Source organism: Aplidium turbinatum, chromosome 6 (assembly GCF_918807975.1).
Source record: "Aplidium turbinatum chromosome 6, kaAplTurb1.1, whole genome shotgun sequence".
NCBI classification, from domain to species: domain Eukaryota; kingdom Metazoa; phylum Chordata; class Ascidiacea; order Aplousobranchia; family Polyclinidae; genus Aplidium; species Aplidium turbinatum.
The window spans coordinates 17966113-17984177 of NC_137477.1; the positions used below are offsets into that span (position 1 = coordinate 17966113).

An 18065-nucleotide genomic window follows, 5' to 3' on the forward strand; every position below is an offset into this window, starting at 1 on the left:
GCTTAAACGACATCAATAAAAGTTTGTACACAACCTTTATATTTATAACATTGTCGATGAAGGGGGCCCGAAAAATCCTGTCAACGGCCCTGGCTGTGGCATTGTAGCTATTAGACATCACAAAAAAGATGAAAAACTCATTTGCCAAGGAATGCCAACTAACAACAGCTTCAGTGGAAAGCAGTTTTGTGATGCAAACTAGCTTACTAGCCAAAGACAAAAACTTCCTGCCAGAGAATGTGAAACATATAGGTTACGAGGTGTTTATTGTTATTTGAGCGCAAATTGAAATAGGCCTATAAGCTAGATCCGTTTTGTGCAGAACTGCAATGTTTGGTTCTACAAAATTACATTTTTTAAAAAGCTGATGTCGTTTAGGTGAGGGTACCTAAAACTTACCGTACGGTACCTAAAGTTTTTAAGTTACAAAAAATTCCTCAAGCAGTTTTTATTTTAACTTTAATTAAACCTGAAACTTATTTTACTTGTAACAATAAACAATAAAGTCTACTCTGTCTTTCTCTATCACTAGGTTAGCCAAAGCCTCTTCTCAGTCAGAAAATACAGACTCAATTCCAACAATCAACTTGCAATTAGAAAGCGCTTCTGACCAGACAGTCCAGCAATAGTAAATTGGTCTACAGACACACTCTAAACCAGTCGTTTTCCACAAAGCAGCTATTCTCGGCAAACATCGGTTTATTTTCAAACTTTTACAAGGCAGTAGCATCAAAGTAGTGGAAAATGAGAGAAGCATGAGAACACGTACATGTCTCTGAAGTTATTGGTCTCGAAAGCCAACCCTCCAAGTGAGATCAGCAAAGCAAATACTACGCTAGATACTCAAAACAATGCGAGAACATGTAAGAGTTGTTTGGACGTTGATATTGGACGTCTCTGATAAATGCATGGTTTTCAATTCTCGCATTCCAATGTATTTACTTGGGAATATACTATCAGCAACCTCAACTAAACAAGAAAAATATTTTCATGTTACCAAATCATCTGTTCAAATAAGACAGTAAACGCCAAAGAATTTGATTCCCATTACATATCCACAACTACTTGACAACGGTAAAAAATGAAATAATCCGATGTGTCAAAAATCATACTGTTTCATCTGCATGGAGCCATTCGGTTCGGTTTCAGAAAAATCGTGAAAGGAAAAAAAGCACAACCAGGTTCGTTTGAAACATCACTGTTGTGATAACTTACATATTAAATAAACAATCGTTTTAGACCAGCAGCACCGCGTTGATGCACCCATCATTCTCCGGGTTGTTTGTTACTTGCGCGTACTTTCCTGAAAGTGAAAATTTCATCAATTTGCTTACTTCACACAGCCCGTAGCCTCTATCGAACAAAGATTCCAATCTAACCCAAAATATTACTCCAACTCACCCCAAATAACTTTTCCTCCTTGCGTTACAAGACCAAGCTCGCTGATGTTGACTTCTATAACTGTTCCTTTAGTGATTACTCCCAACGAGGTGTACATGGGTGATGATGGGTTCTTTTTAACCCCAATAATTGGTAAATAAAATGTTGCTTTTAATTCTGGGTGGGTGACGTGGGCTTTTTTGAACCTTAATGCCTGAACAATGTGATGGTTAGACAATGTGGTGCGTGAGAACTTGTTGAAAGGTAGCAAATCTACTTTCAGGTATTCGATAGTTCAATAGTTTCGATGAGTGGCAAGTTACTCCTTCACAGCAGACTCTTAAGAAGTTAAACAAAGGAACGCGTCAGCTCATTGATCTTTGCGGCTCTTCACACTCTGATCTTTACGTATGGTATATTCCAACACAAACACACGTCACATAACCTGTACAAAACAAATTACGGTATATATGGGGTTAATTGGTTTGGTTCGCAGATAAATTTAATTTAGCTGCAAACCTGTGGTTGAAATATATCTTTAAAACTAGTGGCCTAACGCCACAACAACCCAACATATCAGAACATTAAAGTGTAGTGTAAACTTCTTACCATTGGCCTGATGAACCTTTCAAATTTCGGAGGTTTCCTGGTAAATGTCTCAGGGACATAGCAAACTTTGGTGCACATTCGTTTCCAGGCTTTCTCTAAAATAGACGTATTCAAATAACATGACAATTCGATCATTACTATAATTGTGATTCAACATATCAATATCAAAAACATACCAAAATGAGTAAGACTTAGGGGGATAAAATAGTTTTGTATGGCCATTGACATGTAAGTGGGCTGTGGGCGCGCGCCATGTCACGTATACGTATATTTAATTTTTTTCAATATAAGTAAACGTATATTAAAACCGACATTCTCGGACTGCAGGCACAACAGACGGTTGTTACCTGATTGTACTTTATGGCGATACTGTTTTGGCGTAAGACCATATCTATTTTGGTCTGGTTGAATTGTGTATGTGAGTCGCGACTACTGATGGTTTCAGTCACGCTTTGGAGTGAAAATAATTTCAACCTAGCTTTGGAATGAAATTATGATATTGCAATTAACAACTTTGCAGAAATGAACAACTAAACAACAACCGTGAAGTTTTCTAATTTTTAAACAATTCAGTTCGGAAAAGAATTATGTGACCTTACAAAACACAAAAAACTTACTTTTCCTTTTTCCAGTGGTTATAACTCTGAAGACTTCAGCTTCACTTTGTGCTTTTACTTTTGGAAGTGGAACATCCCATTTGCCCTAGATTATAATTAAATTATCAGTAAGTTACCAACAGATAAAATAATATGCTGAAAAAGATATCATAACAAAAGTAATAACTCAAAAATGATATAGAACACTGATGTGCATAAAGCATCTTGAACCAAGTGTGTATTTTATACAATGATGAAGTCAAGTGATCATACAATCATCAGCAGACATGATTTGTATAGACATGAATTATCATCATGTTTCTTACTCGTATTAAGGGTTAGATACAATGTACCATTGTTCTCAATCATGAGCTGTTCGTATGAGTATCTATAACTTAAACCAGTTACATATATCTAATAAATGAAAATAAGTGTGTGAGCACAAAGTATCTTCCATTTTGAGAATAGCCTAAACCCATACAGATGTGTTTGAATGTATATATTAGCCTAATTCAAAACTTACAGCTTTTTCTTTCCTTTTCTGTTTGATCATATTTGATAAAACTTTAGCTCTACTTTGCCCTTCACGATCAAGAAGATATGCTGGCACAGCTCCCTCTGGTGTTTTCTCATCATCTTTTTGACGTGTGTTACGGGATTCATGCAACTACAAATTATTTATAAGATTAATACATTCACATAAAAATAACTTTCACACAAGTTGCTATGTGACATAGCTCAGCTAGTTTTGCCTTCAACAGAAAATATCATTCCATTGCAAAAGCCAAAGTTAACCAACATCAATAAAAATAACAATAAAAATATCGTCATAGCACATGACTAGGGAACTGTGTTCCGAAAGCTAGTGTAATTTGATATTGCCAAAAAGAACCCGCAGCATCAGGCTATAACAGATCGTTTGAATCTACACTGTGAAGTAAGCAACGATCATGCTGCTAAAAGCGAAACTCATTCAACTAAATAAAAATAAATCTAAAATATACTTTCAATGTCTTTTTCATTTGAATCTTTTCATGATGTCGCTGTTTGTTGTAAAGTTTAGCTTTCAATCCAATTAACTTTTTAGCTTTCTTTGAACGAGTATGAGGTGCACGACCTTCTTTCTTTCGCCTATAAAGGGCAAATATATATAGTTTATGACACAGAAACAAGTTAATGTAAAAAGTATTTCTCTTGCAAATGCACATAACATGCCACAGTTTTATAACATTAACACAAGAACACAAGTAATATATATAGTAAGATGGAGCAAAAAAAGCCAAAAAAACAACTTTAGTATAAATTATGTTGTAAACAATAAATATTGAAACAGAACAGTTTTGAATTTTGGATGCAAAGGTATATGGATGGATTGGATGATGTACCTTTGAAAGTGTTTTGCCCCGAAAACGGGGCAAAAAAGTCAAGTTTCCTCAATCATGCTTTCTAATCAAGGGTAAAATAACAATTTATGACAAAAATCACAAACAGACAATAGAATGACAGCACTACACAATGTGCAAAGCATTTTTTTTGAAAGGCTTGTGTCTCCATACTTGCAAGTGCAAAAAGTGACATTTACACAAAGTAATGTCACAACTCACAAGCAACCATTCTTACCGAACAATATACTACACAACATCCGGATGTTACTAACATTATTACTTACAACTCGCACAATACAGTAGAACACAAGTGCAAAAACGCACCGCCTTCACTCCCACTTTAAAAAATTTTCATCTTCATCCCCCCGCCCCTTCTAGGAGAGCATGCCTCCTAGCTTTAGAAATACTGTTATAGAAAGCAACAATTTCAATTATTTTGGTACATGTTTTGCATGTTTGGAAGTGATGACAAGTGTGTTATTGCCTTTTGATGTCTACATTTATGCATGTGGCAAAAAATCAAGTGGGGTAAAAAAATACAACTGCTTTTTTTACACCAATTGCTATTAAAAATGTGGGGTAAAAAAATCAACAGCTCTTAACAAAAATTATTCATCTTAGCAACAATATTTTTATTGGGCTGCTGTTGGCTGTTAAAGTGTTAAATGAGACATTGCCTGACTAAAAACATTTGATACTTACTATGTCACACAAAAGTTTTGAAAACCATTCAAAAAGTTTTTTAGTCTGATTTTTGAGCCTTTTATGTAAAACTGACTTGTCAGACAAACAAATGCAGTAAAAAACAAACAATCTAGTTGTGAGAAAAGTTTCATAGATAAACGTATTGTAACAATATTGAAACATTTTTCATGTAGTGCAACACTGAAAATTTTTTAGAGGAATTGCTTTTTTTTGCCTCAACTATCTCCTTGTTTTTTTTTTTGCTCCATTTTACCATATGCTATTCAATATTATTTCAAACAAAAATTAAAGTTTAATATCTTTTCCAAGGGTATATTTGATCATTAGCTAACAACTGAAAAATATTTCAGTCATGTCAACTATCTTCTCAAGCAATAAATAATATGTAAAGCTTGCAACATCTCTTTTAAACTTACTTCTTTTCATGGTAGTCCAATCTGTATCCATGTCGCTTTCTATGCAGTTCTATATGTTCATTTTGAGGCTGGCAAAAAAACATAATCAAAATAAAAAGTAAAAGTTATATATGGTAGCCTACCATAGTTAAAGTGATACACTTGTACAAAAAATATAAAAATACCAAACAATATTTATTATAATATATGATAGCCATATTCTCTGGTGTTATGGTTCACAAGTCACTACAGCGAGAAGTAGTTTTATTTTCTTTTGTCGACTTTTTAGTAGCGAAAAAGAACTGCCTTTAATAACAACAATTCATTGCTTTCCATTTCAACTTACCCAAACAGTAAAATTCATTGTTTTCGACAGATTTTGCTGTCTGGGTACAATGTACATTGTACATACTAGTGATGCAAGCCGCGCCGTGCCGCGCCGCGTGCGCGGCCGCTTATGACTTTTTCGCCGCGTGCCGCGCCGCGTGGAAAGTTGAAATGAAAAGCCGTGCCGCGCCGCTTGCCGCGTAAACTTTCAAGAAATTAAACTTTCGTGAACTTTCAACTTTTTAAGAAAATCAGTTATGAAACTTCAAATTTAAACTGGAAACACGGATCAGTTTTTTTTTCGGAAACCTTAAGCTGGAAAGCTCAGAGCTATGCAAATGGCTTGCAGTTGACAGGGTTTTTAGGTCTGGCTTGTGAGGAAGCTGTACGAGTGTTTTTGGTTAATAGCCTAGCTGATAAGCTCAGTTATCAGGCTATAGGCCTAGCGCAACTACCGCATTAGTTACTGTAACAGTTAGCCTAGTGAGTTCAGGCTATAAGTTTTACTCTTGACATCTTGTCTGTCTGTGTAGTATGTAGTTCATACAGCCACTGACATTAAAATTGCATTATTGCTTACAAAAACTGTTCAAAAGTCCTGATACTGGATCCAGGAACATTCTATTTGAAAAAGCATGATGTCTTAGAACTTAGATGCATTGCTGGTAAGAGAATATGATCTGGTTAGCCTAGTCATTATAGTGCACAACTGTACCGGTAGGTTACCGGTACCAGTTATATGCCCTGGGTGCTTTTTGCCACTATTGACTTTCTAAAAAATAACGCGTAAAACATTTTTTGAAAATTTTGTAATTTGCGGTGTGCGGTGCGGTGCAGTGTTAAAGTTCCAGATAAATTGCGGTGTGCGGTGCGGTGTGCGGATAGGTGATTCAGTTGCGGTGCGGTGTGCGGATAAAAATTTTGGGTTCGCTGCATCTCTAGTACATACTACATAGTTTTTCCAATGTGTCTGTGTGCGAGATTTTATAAGACTTCAGCTTGACACAGCTTGGAAATGATTCTTTTTTGTTTAGCAAACTTAGTATAAACTCTGAGCAGGACATTTGACCATAATGCTATTTTACTGCTTCCAGCTGTCTTTCACAGTCACTGTATTTTTAATTGTACTTTCTGTTGTCAGAATGAGCACCCAAAGTTGATTTGTTCAATTGTTACAAAATTTAAGAATTTTCCAAGATAAACTTTTGTTTGCCAAAAAAAACGCAAGAAGCTGTCTTTCACACTGCATATATGTATAATGTATTTATATATTTTTAATTGTACTTTCTGTTGTCAGAATGAGCACATAAAGTTGATTTGTTCAATTGTTTCAAAATTTAAGAATTTCCCAAGATGAACTTTCGTTCGCCAAAAAAAGATGTGGTATGTTTGCTGTGCCACAACCTTTCCTGCACAACTGCATTTTTACTTTTAACTAGTATAATTGTTGGCTATACAAAATAATGATAAAGATTTGATGTATGATGACCCTAGCTTCAGAGGCTATGGTAACTACAAAGTAGTAAGTGTAGCTTCCGGGCAGTTCCATGATAAGGACAACCAACCCATCAAAACATATTTTTTATCTGATAACAATAAAAATGGTATCCCTGGAAAGCTTATTCTTTCTAGTTTTCAGAAAATAAAAATATTTGGCCCCCACACAAAATGGGTGGAAGTTATGCTTCAGTAAGCGAACATCATTTCAAATGTCAAAAAAATCATGAAAAATACTCATATACTGAATTCTGAAGTTTCTGATTGATACTTCAAGTAACTTCGTCAATACTGCTGTTGTACAATCAGAAATGAGTGTAAGATTAATCTCTAAAAAAAATTTTTTTGAACAAGGTGTCACATTGGACTTATAGCATGTAGGACTTCGACCTGGGGGTCCTGTACGTCCGTCACAAATTTTTTCCTTTATTTTATTTTATTAAATTATTAGATAAATTAAAGTTTTGAAACTTCATTATTTCTTTTAGTTCCTACATACCAACCTACATCCCAAATGGTTTTCAAAATTTTTTAGTTTAACTAAGTAAAAATGCGTGACGGATGTACACCGTAATGGAACGTCCATCACGTACGTCCGTCACATACGTCCATTACAGATACTAATACTGTTTAACTAACTTTAACTTAGTCATTTTGCGGTGCTTATTAATGCAGGGATCATGCTCATGTTTAATTGTTTATATTGTCACTGATTTAAAAAGTTATTATCCCCAGGTACCATAAATCTTAGTTATTATAACCCCATAGTTTTCAATTACACTTTCTACATCTTATGAGCTCATAAGTGTAACCTACTGATTACTGAACTCTTGTTACAACAATGGTCCACAAGAGGGCCGTGAAGTCTTCAGAAGAAAAAGGACAGGATGAGCACAACAATAGGGAAACAGAAGCATAAGGGTAGGATTATCTTTGAGGAAGAAGAGAAGTGAATATCTACATAGTATGATAGGAGTTGAAGGATGTGATAGCAAAAAATTAAAGTTTTAAGCAAATGATACCTTTGTAAGTTAGATAGAAACATGGCTTTTAACTTTCAGTGTAGAACATAATTATAAATTATGTTACTGGTTTTGTACTCTTTCCAGCACTTGATGCCAGTAAGTCACAGGAATTTGTGTTCACTACAGTAGCTGAATTGATATTTCTTCATCTTTGGTAATTAGCAATGGCTAAAACTGATAGGTTGAGCAGCGGCAAGAAAAGAGAAATAAAAAATTGAAGGAAAATCCACAGCTATACTTGAACAATTTAAACAAGGATCGTCTCATGAAAGAACGAATGACACAGCAAGAAATTGAAGAACACAGAATTAAGGAAAGAAATCGCATCTGAAAATATCGAGAACAAAAAAAAACAAAGTTGCTTTTGCTGAACCTAGTACATCGCGAATTCTGTCTCCGTATGGATCAAAGCAAGCAACTGGAAAGGCTTGGCGCAAAATGTCCAGGTGTTTGCCACATTCACCAAAGGAAACAAAAGATTCTTAATTTTAAAAGCTGCTTATGCAGAAGGATTAAATCTTCCTGTCGACACTAGGAAAAAACGCAAAGGCTTGTCGCTGGACACCATCATGAAAGTTCAAGAGTTTTATGACAAAAATGATAGATCATGGCAAGCTCCTGGAAGAAACGATAGGATCATTATTAGAAAGAAAGGAGATGATGGAAATACGATGGAAAAGCAAACACAACAAATACGGTATATGACCAATGACCATGTCTCTGAAGGAAGCATATCAATTGTTTTTGACAGAAAATGAAATGCATCTTGAGAAAGTTGGTTTCTCCAAGTTTTGCCAGCTGCGACCTCAAGACATCAAAACTTTTGATAATATGCCACATAACGTTTTAGTCATAGACAGCACCATCATCGCTGTGGCTTACACATCCGATGATAAGCAGCACACTGTTGTTATTATATCTTTTAACTATGGAGAATCTAATGAAGACATGAACGTTTGAAGTAGAAGAAAGTGCTTGCTATCAAAAAAGTGATTGGGTACTTGTTGAATATGATAGAGAATTTTACCCTGGTGAAGTTCAACAAGTAGCGAGCACAAACTACGAAATTTCAGTGATGCACAAAAGTGGCAGTGTGTGGCGATGGCTTATAACTATGTGTGTACATGACTTATAACTAGTATACTTATAAGATACATGACTTATAACTAAATCAAATATATATAGTTATTACTATCTGAATTCTTAACAGCCTGTTTCATCTCAAACGGATCATCAGGAGGGTCTTATTCAAATAGAATCACATAGTTTATATTTGTGACTTATAACTTCACATTTGTGACTAATAACTATGTGTGTACGGCACTACAGCAACTACACGAGTGATTCTACTGGTAATGAACAATAAACTTTTATATTAAATTAGTTCATTTTAATATTGGACGAAAGAGTTCACTTTTCTACTATACCGTAATTGTAATTATTTGTATAGGCTGGTCTCAACTAAAGCATATATATTGGAAATTTTAACCCATCCATTAAGTTTTGTATTATGTATGCAATTTTTCACTTCTTTTATAGTAGATTTCTTGCACCATTCCTGCTTAAATTCAGAGCCGTACGTCCGCCACGAAAGTTTTGTACGTCCGTCACGTTACATTCTGGGGCACAGTGTATTCAATTCACACAATAAATTTGTGCAAATCAGAGCGTTTCATATTTTACGAAAGTTACTCATGATTTCTTGTTTCTCTGCGTGCGTCCGTCACGCATAATAAACGAGCTGTATCTATTTTATAGGAAGCAGCTAGGAAAAAACTTTTGGGGTGATTTCATAGTGGTAGGGTACCCTTTCATGCTATGTAGTAAAATTGCCAAGATTTCTATTTCATCAACAATTACAGACTGCTATAAGTTTTTATAAATCTCTGAATGTTACGTCCGTCACGATGGAACTGCCCTTCTGCCTTCATAGTTTAAACTAATAATCTCAGTTATGGAGAATTCGGAGCTGGCATACAAGTCTCCACCCTAGTCAAAAATATCGTAACATCATACATCAGAATTGACCAAAAATATGAGGTAAAACTACTTTACCTTTGCTTTATTGTTTATACACTTCAACCAATATGTCTTGGTCAATTCCAATCATTGACATATATCACGTCATAGCATTTATGACCAGGGCAGAGACTTGTACACTAGCTCCGACAATTCTTTATGTCAATACTTACCATTTTCCAAAGCAATCAACCAAGCCTTTACCAAACAGAATTCTTCAGTATCCCAAACAAACAATTATCTCAGTAAAATTGATAAATAACAATTAGTCAAAAATGATATAACCAAACACTAAACAGGACCTCAAGATTTATAAACCAAATATGGTAAAAATTATTAGTCAGGTTAAACGGCTTAATAGATTAGGAATTATATAGGCATGTTACTGATATTTTAAGATCTTTAGCTTTTTGTATATATGATATAATATACAGTATCATTGTTGAGAAATTTAATTCATTGGGTTTCTATTTGCTGATAATAGAAATTAAAGATTTATGATAAAAATTAAAGATTTATGATGTTGCTGATATTAAAGATTTATGATACTAATTGAAGTAGAACTTTCCTAATTCATCGCCTTATAGGGATTAAAAAAAAGGAACAAATTAGACAAACAAATTATGCAAACAGGTCAAAACTATGACTGTAACTACCAAGATCAATCAAAATTTGAAGAACACGGTAATTAAACAATGACGGATTATACTGTTATTCCATCAAATCAAATATATATAGTTATTACTATCTGAAGCCTTTACAAATTGTTTCACCTAACGGATCATCAGAAGGTCTTATTCAAATAGAATTAGAATACAAATAGAAGATTCTATTTGAATAAGACCTTCTGATGATCCGTTAGGTGAAACAATTTGTAAAGGCTTCAGATAGTAATAACTATATTTGATTTAATTTGCTCTGCTTTGCCTTTTTGCTTAGCATTGAGCACTTTTTGTAGTATTAATAGTTTTCATTGTTTTGTTATTCCATAAAATATATAATTATTCTTTTTTTTTTTTTTTTTTTTTTGAATGAATGTTTAAGAAGACGCTGAAGTTAAGTGTTGAAGTATTTAAAGTTGTTCGGAAAAATTACAACAGGCAATAGGCATTTTGCTCATAATTTAATGTGACTAATGGGTAAATAATGTGATTTATAAGTAATTTGACGAAACTTATTGGCACTTAACGTAATTTGAGTTGACTTATGGTTGATTTAACCAGACTTACAGGTAAATTAACGTGATGTGAATAATTCGCCTGGACTTACAGGCTTTTTGGATGTCCGATTTATTGGTAATTCGACCTGACTTATGGCCAGATTTATATATGGGCAGTTGGGCACATCAATATAACTTAAGAAGTGGCTATTTTTCCACACTTAATGCAATGGTTACAATCAGGTGTTGCCAAAAATAGGATTAAGTTAGGAATAAGATTAGGGATTTGATCTTTGCCCAGGACAAAAAAAATTTCCAAAATACAAGTTTTTGTTTTCAACAGCTTTAAACTTTTCTCAAATTAAGGCAGAATTCCTTATCAGGGTTGATCGGTTTAAACCGGGGCGGTTTAAACCGCCCGGTTAAAACCGGGCAGTTTTGACCAGGGTTGCCAGATACTCAAGCTATAGTAAGGCCAAATCCATTATAAAATAAGGCCAAAAAAAGGCCAAATTTTTTATTTACTTCCAAGGCTAAATAAACGCTAACAACTTAGTTGAAATAAATTTTTGAAAATGCCATTTTACGATCAAATATGACAGATAATAATTTAGCACTGTCAGAGTATAATGACCGGTTTGTTTGCATAATTTGATTAATGAAAAATTACTGTAGTAGCAGATAAACTAGAAACCATTATTACTTCAATTCATGAACAGTGCTATTCGGAACATCTAACTAAGCAATCAGCATGAATTTGTCTTATTGAGTATATTTACCAGGGATGTCTACAACTACAGGATTGGAAACTCTTTTCAGTGCTATACATGACTACAGAAGAATTATTAAAATAAAACACTGTTTGTATCAACTAAAGAATGTATAAAATTCAATTTCGCAATAACAATATAAAATATAGCCTACACTCACATCAAAACTTATTTGATGTATAGAAGTTTAAAACCACGAATCTAAAAAATCAAAAATAAACAAATGCAAAGATTCCCTGTCGTTCTGTAGCATTTTGCGTATTGCAAACCGGATCAGAAGTAAACGTGGAGTGTTCAACAATCAGTGAAATGTGTTGTCGTTATAATAAACTTATTCACAGACCAACCCAGTACGAAATCATTACGTTTAAGATGTCATAAGAACTAAAACTAATACTCGGTTTTGAAATTATTTAGCAGCAAAAGATTGCACAAATGGAATGCAAACACATCACATTAACAAACAAGGCAAGTGTATACTTTTACGGTTTACGGCAGGTGCAACTTAATAGAACCGCCCTGTCCACCGCTAACACATTCTCTACTCTCTACCTATGTCTCTACTCACTAATGAAACTGGATGAAAATGAACAAACTCTCCATTAACTACAACAAAACTGAGTACATGATACTAACTAAACAAAAGCTCGATGTAAGGATGCACGTTACGATAAACGGAATTACATTGCAAAAAAAAAAGTGTATTAAATATCTTGGTGTATTAATTGATGACTCTCTCAACTGGAAATGTCACATTCAAAATGTTTGTAAAAAACTTGCTAGAGGCTCCTGGGCCATTCTTCAACTTAGAAATTATGTGGATACTAACACACTGAAGACTGTGTATTACAGTCTTATATATTCTCATCTTCAATACTGCATATCCAGCTGGGGTGGAGCTTGTGACAATGCGCTGGATCATTTATTTAAGCTGCATAAAAGAGTTGTTAGAGCCATGACATTCAGCAACTATACAGCTCACACATTGCAACTCTTTCAAAAACTACAGCTGTTAAATATACAAGAAATTTATAAACTAGAGATAGCAAAATACATGCACAGAGTCCATTTAAATCTATTACCAGAAACGGAATGTAATATCTTCCACAGACTATCTGAATGCCACTCACACAATACGCGCCAATCATCCAGCAGTAACTATTTTGTTTCAAGGGTGCGTACTGAATTAGGTAAAAGGCAGATGTTAATAAGGGGTCCTAAAGTGTGGCATGAGGTCCCAGGTGATCTCAAAGGTCTTTCTCCAACTTCTTTTAAAAGAAACTTTAAACACTACCTTCTTGATTTAAACGCCACTGTTGAATAATAACTGTTTTGTCTATATAATTACATTATTCTATTTGCTCATCTCTTTGGTATACGTTGCTTTTTATCTTTTTTACTGATTAAAATTGTCGATTGATATCTCTTAAACTCCACTGACAATTAATTCATTCAGTAGCACGGTAAACCTGCTTAGTTTGTTTGCTTTTTTTTTTTTCTCTTTTGCATAATGAAAACATGTGTATCTGTATCACCAAATGCTTGATTTTCTTTTTTTTGTATGTGTGTTTGTGTATTTACTGTATATATGTTATTTAGGCCTACATCACCAAGCTTGAGGTGGCTGCTGACTAGATGACCGTTTGGTCTTTTCGCAGTCTCCTCGTCATATGACACACAACCGATTATTATTGTATACTTTGTATTCTTTTCATGTTTGTGTTTGTGACAAATAAATAAAAAAAAAATGAACTGAACTAATCAAAATTAAAACGAATATAGGTCAGGCTCCAAGTGATGATAAGTGATACTTTTATATTACAATTGAAATTGAATTTCCTTAAAATAATACTTTCTAAACCGGTCAAAATTTGCAGCCATAAAAAGGGCCAAATAAGGCCAGATTTTCTGGCCTTATTTGCATCAATTTTTTTAGGCCAACTGCAATTTAAAAAGGCCAGTTTTTTGGAATTTGGCCTAAAAAAAGGCCATCTGGCAACCCTGGTTTTGACCACCTATTGCTGGTCAAAACCCCTTTAGTGTATGAATCAAGTTGCTTTTCAATTGAATTAAAAGTATTACCCTCCATGTTATTAGTAATGATGTTCAACTACATTTTGTTTTATCAACATAACCTAAATGCTGGATTTGGAACAAAAAATATTCAACTTCTCTGTTTGTTTTTGATATTTCAATCAGTTGGTTATTTTAATTACTGAGAAAATTCAAATTCTAAAAATAAGTTTCTGATGAACCAAAAAATGCTTGGTAGAACGATGAACAATTTGCACAGCCAACTGAAGAACAAGAATTTATTCCAACAATTTTTTTTTATGAAAAACATTTGCCATCAAATTTATCCAGTTAAAATAAAACAATGCGAATGCATATTCTAAGATGCTTTAAAAATTAAAGACAGGATAGTTTATGATTCGTTCTTTGAAGCAAAGTACACGTCAAGCCAAGAAACGATTATCGGTAAAGGAACAAGTTGTGATGCCTTATGCCTATCTACTTTATGTAGAACACCTCAATTGAACAATTGGAATTAACAAGTCTCTCCAGTATATTCAAATGCTTCATTCACCAGTCAATTTCATCTTTTCATTCTCCCTCACCTTCTCCCTCCTCCCTCACCTTCTACCATCTCCCTCACATTTTCAGTGATTTTCTGGCGAACACGATCAAGCAACTCATTAAAGGGTTTTAATTAAAGACTAGTCAGGTCAGTAATTAAAGACTAGTCAGTAATTAAAGACTAGTCAGGTCATTAAAGACTAGTCAGGTCAGGGTTTTGACCGGTTAAAACCAGGTTTAAACCGCTTAGTGGTCAAAACCCAGTTTTGACCACTTAGAGATCAACCCTGTTCCTTATCTGGCAACAATATTGAGACTATTATTACACAATATTGTGTAAATATAGCCACAGCCTATTTGAAAAGACATAAAAAAATTGGGCTGTAGGCTACTCAAATTAAAAATTGACCACAAAAATGCAGCAGCCTAACGATTGAGTCACTTCGGGCTAAAATTTAGTTTAAAAAACAAGTGCTTCCAGGTAGTATCGAACTTAAACCCTTGGGAACACCAGCCTGAGAAATATCTTACATGCTACTGATTCAGTTAAATAAAACTGTTGAATTTAAAACTTATATAGGCACTTCTTATTTTTTCTCCTCTCATCTTTTGCTTTAAAAGGAGTAAAAGAAAAAATATGTCATGACCGGTCAAATAGTGTTTTAGATTAACCGTCTGTCTACCGCAAAAAAATCCAACTTTTACCGTTGGGGTCCATTGGATTTCACATTACTTGTTTCGGACAAAAGAACAGCTCCGATGATGAAACTAAAGCTCAATAGGAAAGGACGTAACAGACTACAAAAATCATAACTTATAAGCACTGTAGAAAAACCAAAAATACTCTAAATTTAACAAACCAGTCATACAGTGTAACCCATGCACAAATCAAACTCATACGGAATTGGTCTATTCTTGAGCAATGGTCAAACTATTGAGAGATTTGGCTAAAAAATGCATTTTTTGGCTTCCATGATAGTTTACAACAGTGGTTCTTGACCTTTTTTCTATCAAGCCCCTCTTCAATAATGGTCATGTGCCTCGCACCCCCCTAGATTTTGCAGCAGACTTGGGGTCCATTGGACCCCACGGTACAAGATGCTATTATTTTTTTCTATGCTACCAACTTTTGTTTGAGATCAATAATTATTATTGGAGCTGGTATACAAGTCCCCCCCCCCCCCCCCCCCCTTGGTAACTCATGACAAAGACAGGACTCAACCAAACATAGAGGGTGAAACTACCGTACTTTGCTTTGCTTTACTGTTCACACACTTCAATCCACATGTTTTGGTCAATTAATCTTTGTCATGAGTTGCCAAGGGAGGGGGGGGACTTGTATACTAGCTCCTTATAACATTGTCTTAAAGATCAAGCAAAGCTGTAAAAAGTCAAGGTATATCAATACAGTATCTCATCTGGTATATGTGCTGAGAAATCGCAGAGCGAAATTTGTTTTGGGGTCCATTGGACCCCACGGTAGACAGATTATTAAAAGACTGGTGCCGGTCAAATAGCCACTGCCTAAACTTAATCAATCAATCATTTTTACATCGGAACAAGCAATCATTTATGCCGCCAGAAAAAGCTTCATATGCGGCAGGCTATTGAATTTCAGGTCGAGCGTCAATGCCCATGTCGTCCCCGGTGAGTGATTATGAATAACGTTGCCAAATAGACTTCATATGCGGCGAGCTGTTGGATTTCAGTTCGAGCGTTAATGTGCGTGTTGTTGCCAGTGAGTGATTATGAATAACGTTGCCGAAAAGACTTGATGTTCGCTGGGAATACGCTTTTTTGCTGAAGCGTAGGCTAAAGAAGCATAATTGCGAAAGTAGGCTATTAGAGGGAAACCTTTTATTTCGTCTGTTATATTCAGTCTTCGAAATTAGCATGTTTTTACTTCGGCAAAAACATTACCGAGGCCAAACGGAAAAAGTTGAAATTGCCTCGTCAATTGCTGTGAATGTTTATTACAAAAAAATTGTACCAAAACATGTAAAACAAGAAGCGAAAAATATACTAGAGTAGCCTATCACAACCACACTGTTTGATTTGTTGTGACGTAGCCTAATAATACCAAAAGTAGCGACAAAGCGAGCAAGGTGATACAGTACACACGCTGTTACGGTAATTCACATTAAATAACTCACGGGGAGAAAAGTAAGTTAATTGAAATTCAACAGCCCGCCGTATATGAAGCTTTTTCTAGCAGCATAAATGATTGCGCATCCCGATGTATGCGGGGATGACATCGGGGAGTACGACATCGGCAGTGGACGACATCGTCGCCACTCGTACTTAGCACGGCCACAAAACCCAACTGCACAATAACTGTAAAGATTTTAAGATAAAAATAAAACTCTTACAAAACCACAACTATATAATATGTTTTTAATACACAAGCAAAAAATACGCTCAAAAGAATAAAACAAGAACCATGGAACACAGATTCATCTTGTCATAATTCTTCAGAAGTTCAGGACTCTTCAGCATAGAAAAAATAGATCAGCGATGCCAGGTTATGTTTTAAAAACAAGCAAGGGATCTGAAACCAAGCCCAAAAGAAACAAATCAACAAAAAAACAAGCACAATAATTGCAACCAAGAACCAATAGCACTCAATCTAAATGGAGAAAATGACACTTATTTACGCCATTGTATGGAATAATTATCTTGGAAAAAACATGACAAAAATTAAAACTGAATTGAATTAAATTGTTCAATTTAGTTTGTTTTTATTTCTGACCATCACAATGAAAAAACAATATATGACAAACATAGAAGAGGTCTAGAAAAAGGTAGAAGCGACAAAACGCGGACGTTATGGCGTGCATGATACCAAAGCAGGACAATCAGTTTACAATATGGCACGGTCGCAACAATTGAAAAGAAAGGAAACATTGTTGACTGCAATGGCTTGGTTTTGAATCTTTATCCTCGGACTGACAAAGCTTTGATTGATTATTCCTGGCAATTTCGCATACTTGTAAAGGCTCTTGACGCAGGGCCGGTTACCGAGATTGGCAGAGTGAAGTTTTCCGATTGTTGAAGTGTTAATTGTTGCCGGGGAATTATTCTGTTCACTAGGTGCCGCTGAATGGAGAGCAGTCCTTAACGTGCATTGCTCAAATGCACACCTCGAGAGCCGAACTTGCGCCGCGTGAAATGAAAATGAAAAAAAAAACTCCTAATTTCAGCGTCAAAATTTTTTTAAGAGTTAGACTTGCAAAAAAACAAGCCAAAAAGCAAGCAATATGCAAACTCAAAAAAGATACGCAAACTCGTAAAAACATGCCCAAACTTGCAAGAAAACCGCAAGGTTGGCAACGCTGAACTCTAGATCCTCATTTTACATTTTTACAGCATTGATGTTGCCAAACAAAAACATTTCAAAATTTAATTTAGCAAATATCACAGGGCCAATCATCACTTATCAGTAGTAAAAAGCTAGTTGGATGTCGGAAGCAAGATTTTTGCTCTCCAGGTCCAAGTTTAAAAACTGGATTTGTGCAAATTTAGGACCTGGAGATAAGCTAAATTTAAGAAAATATAAACGAAAAATTACAATTTCATCTTCGTCAAAAGTTTGCAAGGGAATTACGAAGCGGAATGTCAGAA

General features: G+C 34.9%; 1 protein-coding gene across 2 annotated transcripts; it reads right to left on the reverse strand.

The window, feature by feature from the left end:
- Nucleotides 1-681: 681 nt before the first annotated feature.
- LOC145771674 (ribosome biogenesis protein NSA2 homolog) lies at nucleotides 682-10242 on the reverse strand. Of its 2 annotated transcripts, XM_082583407.1 has the most exons (9): nucleotides 10112-10242; nucleotides 5092-5159; nucleotides 3590-3716; nucleotides 3109-3252; nucleotides 2607-2691; nucleotides 1990-2084; nucleotides 1402-1594; nucleotides 1216-1303; nucleotides 682-969 (listed from the first exon to the last, which is right to left on the reverse strand). In XM_082583407.1, the coding sequence occupies exons 1-8, from the start codon at nucleotides 10112-10114 to the stop codon at nucleotides 1236-1238; spliced, it is 783 nt and encodes a 260-aa protein (XP_082439533.1). In that variant the 5' UTR covers nucleotides 10115-10242; the 3' UTR covers nucleotides 682-969; nucleotides 1216-1235. The 2 variants fall into 2 exon arrangements, with proteins under 2 accessions (XP_082439533.1, XP_082439532.1); XM_082583406.1 differs by having other exon boundaries at nucleotides 682-1303.
- Between the last annotated feature and the right edge of the window lie 7823 nt (nucleotides 10243-18065).

Bases quoted from the DNA above. Each gene is read 5' to 3' on its own strand.
- LOC145771674 (XM_082583407.1), bottom strand. The intron at 3,253-3,589 runs GTATATTTTAGA...AATAATTTGTAG, and splicing joins AAATGAAAAAGACATTGAAA to TTGCATGAATCCCGTAACAC. The intron at 1,595-1,989 runs GTAAGAAGTTTA...CACATTGTTCAG, and splicing joins AAAGGTTCATCAGGCCAATG to GCATTAAGGTTCAAAAAAGC.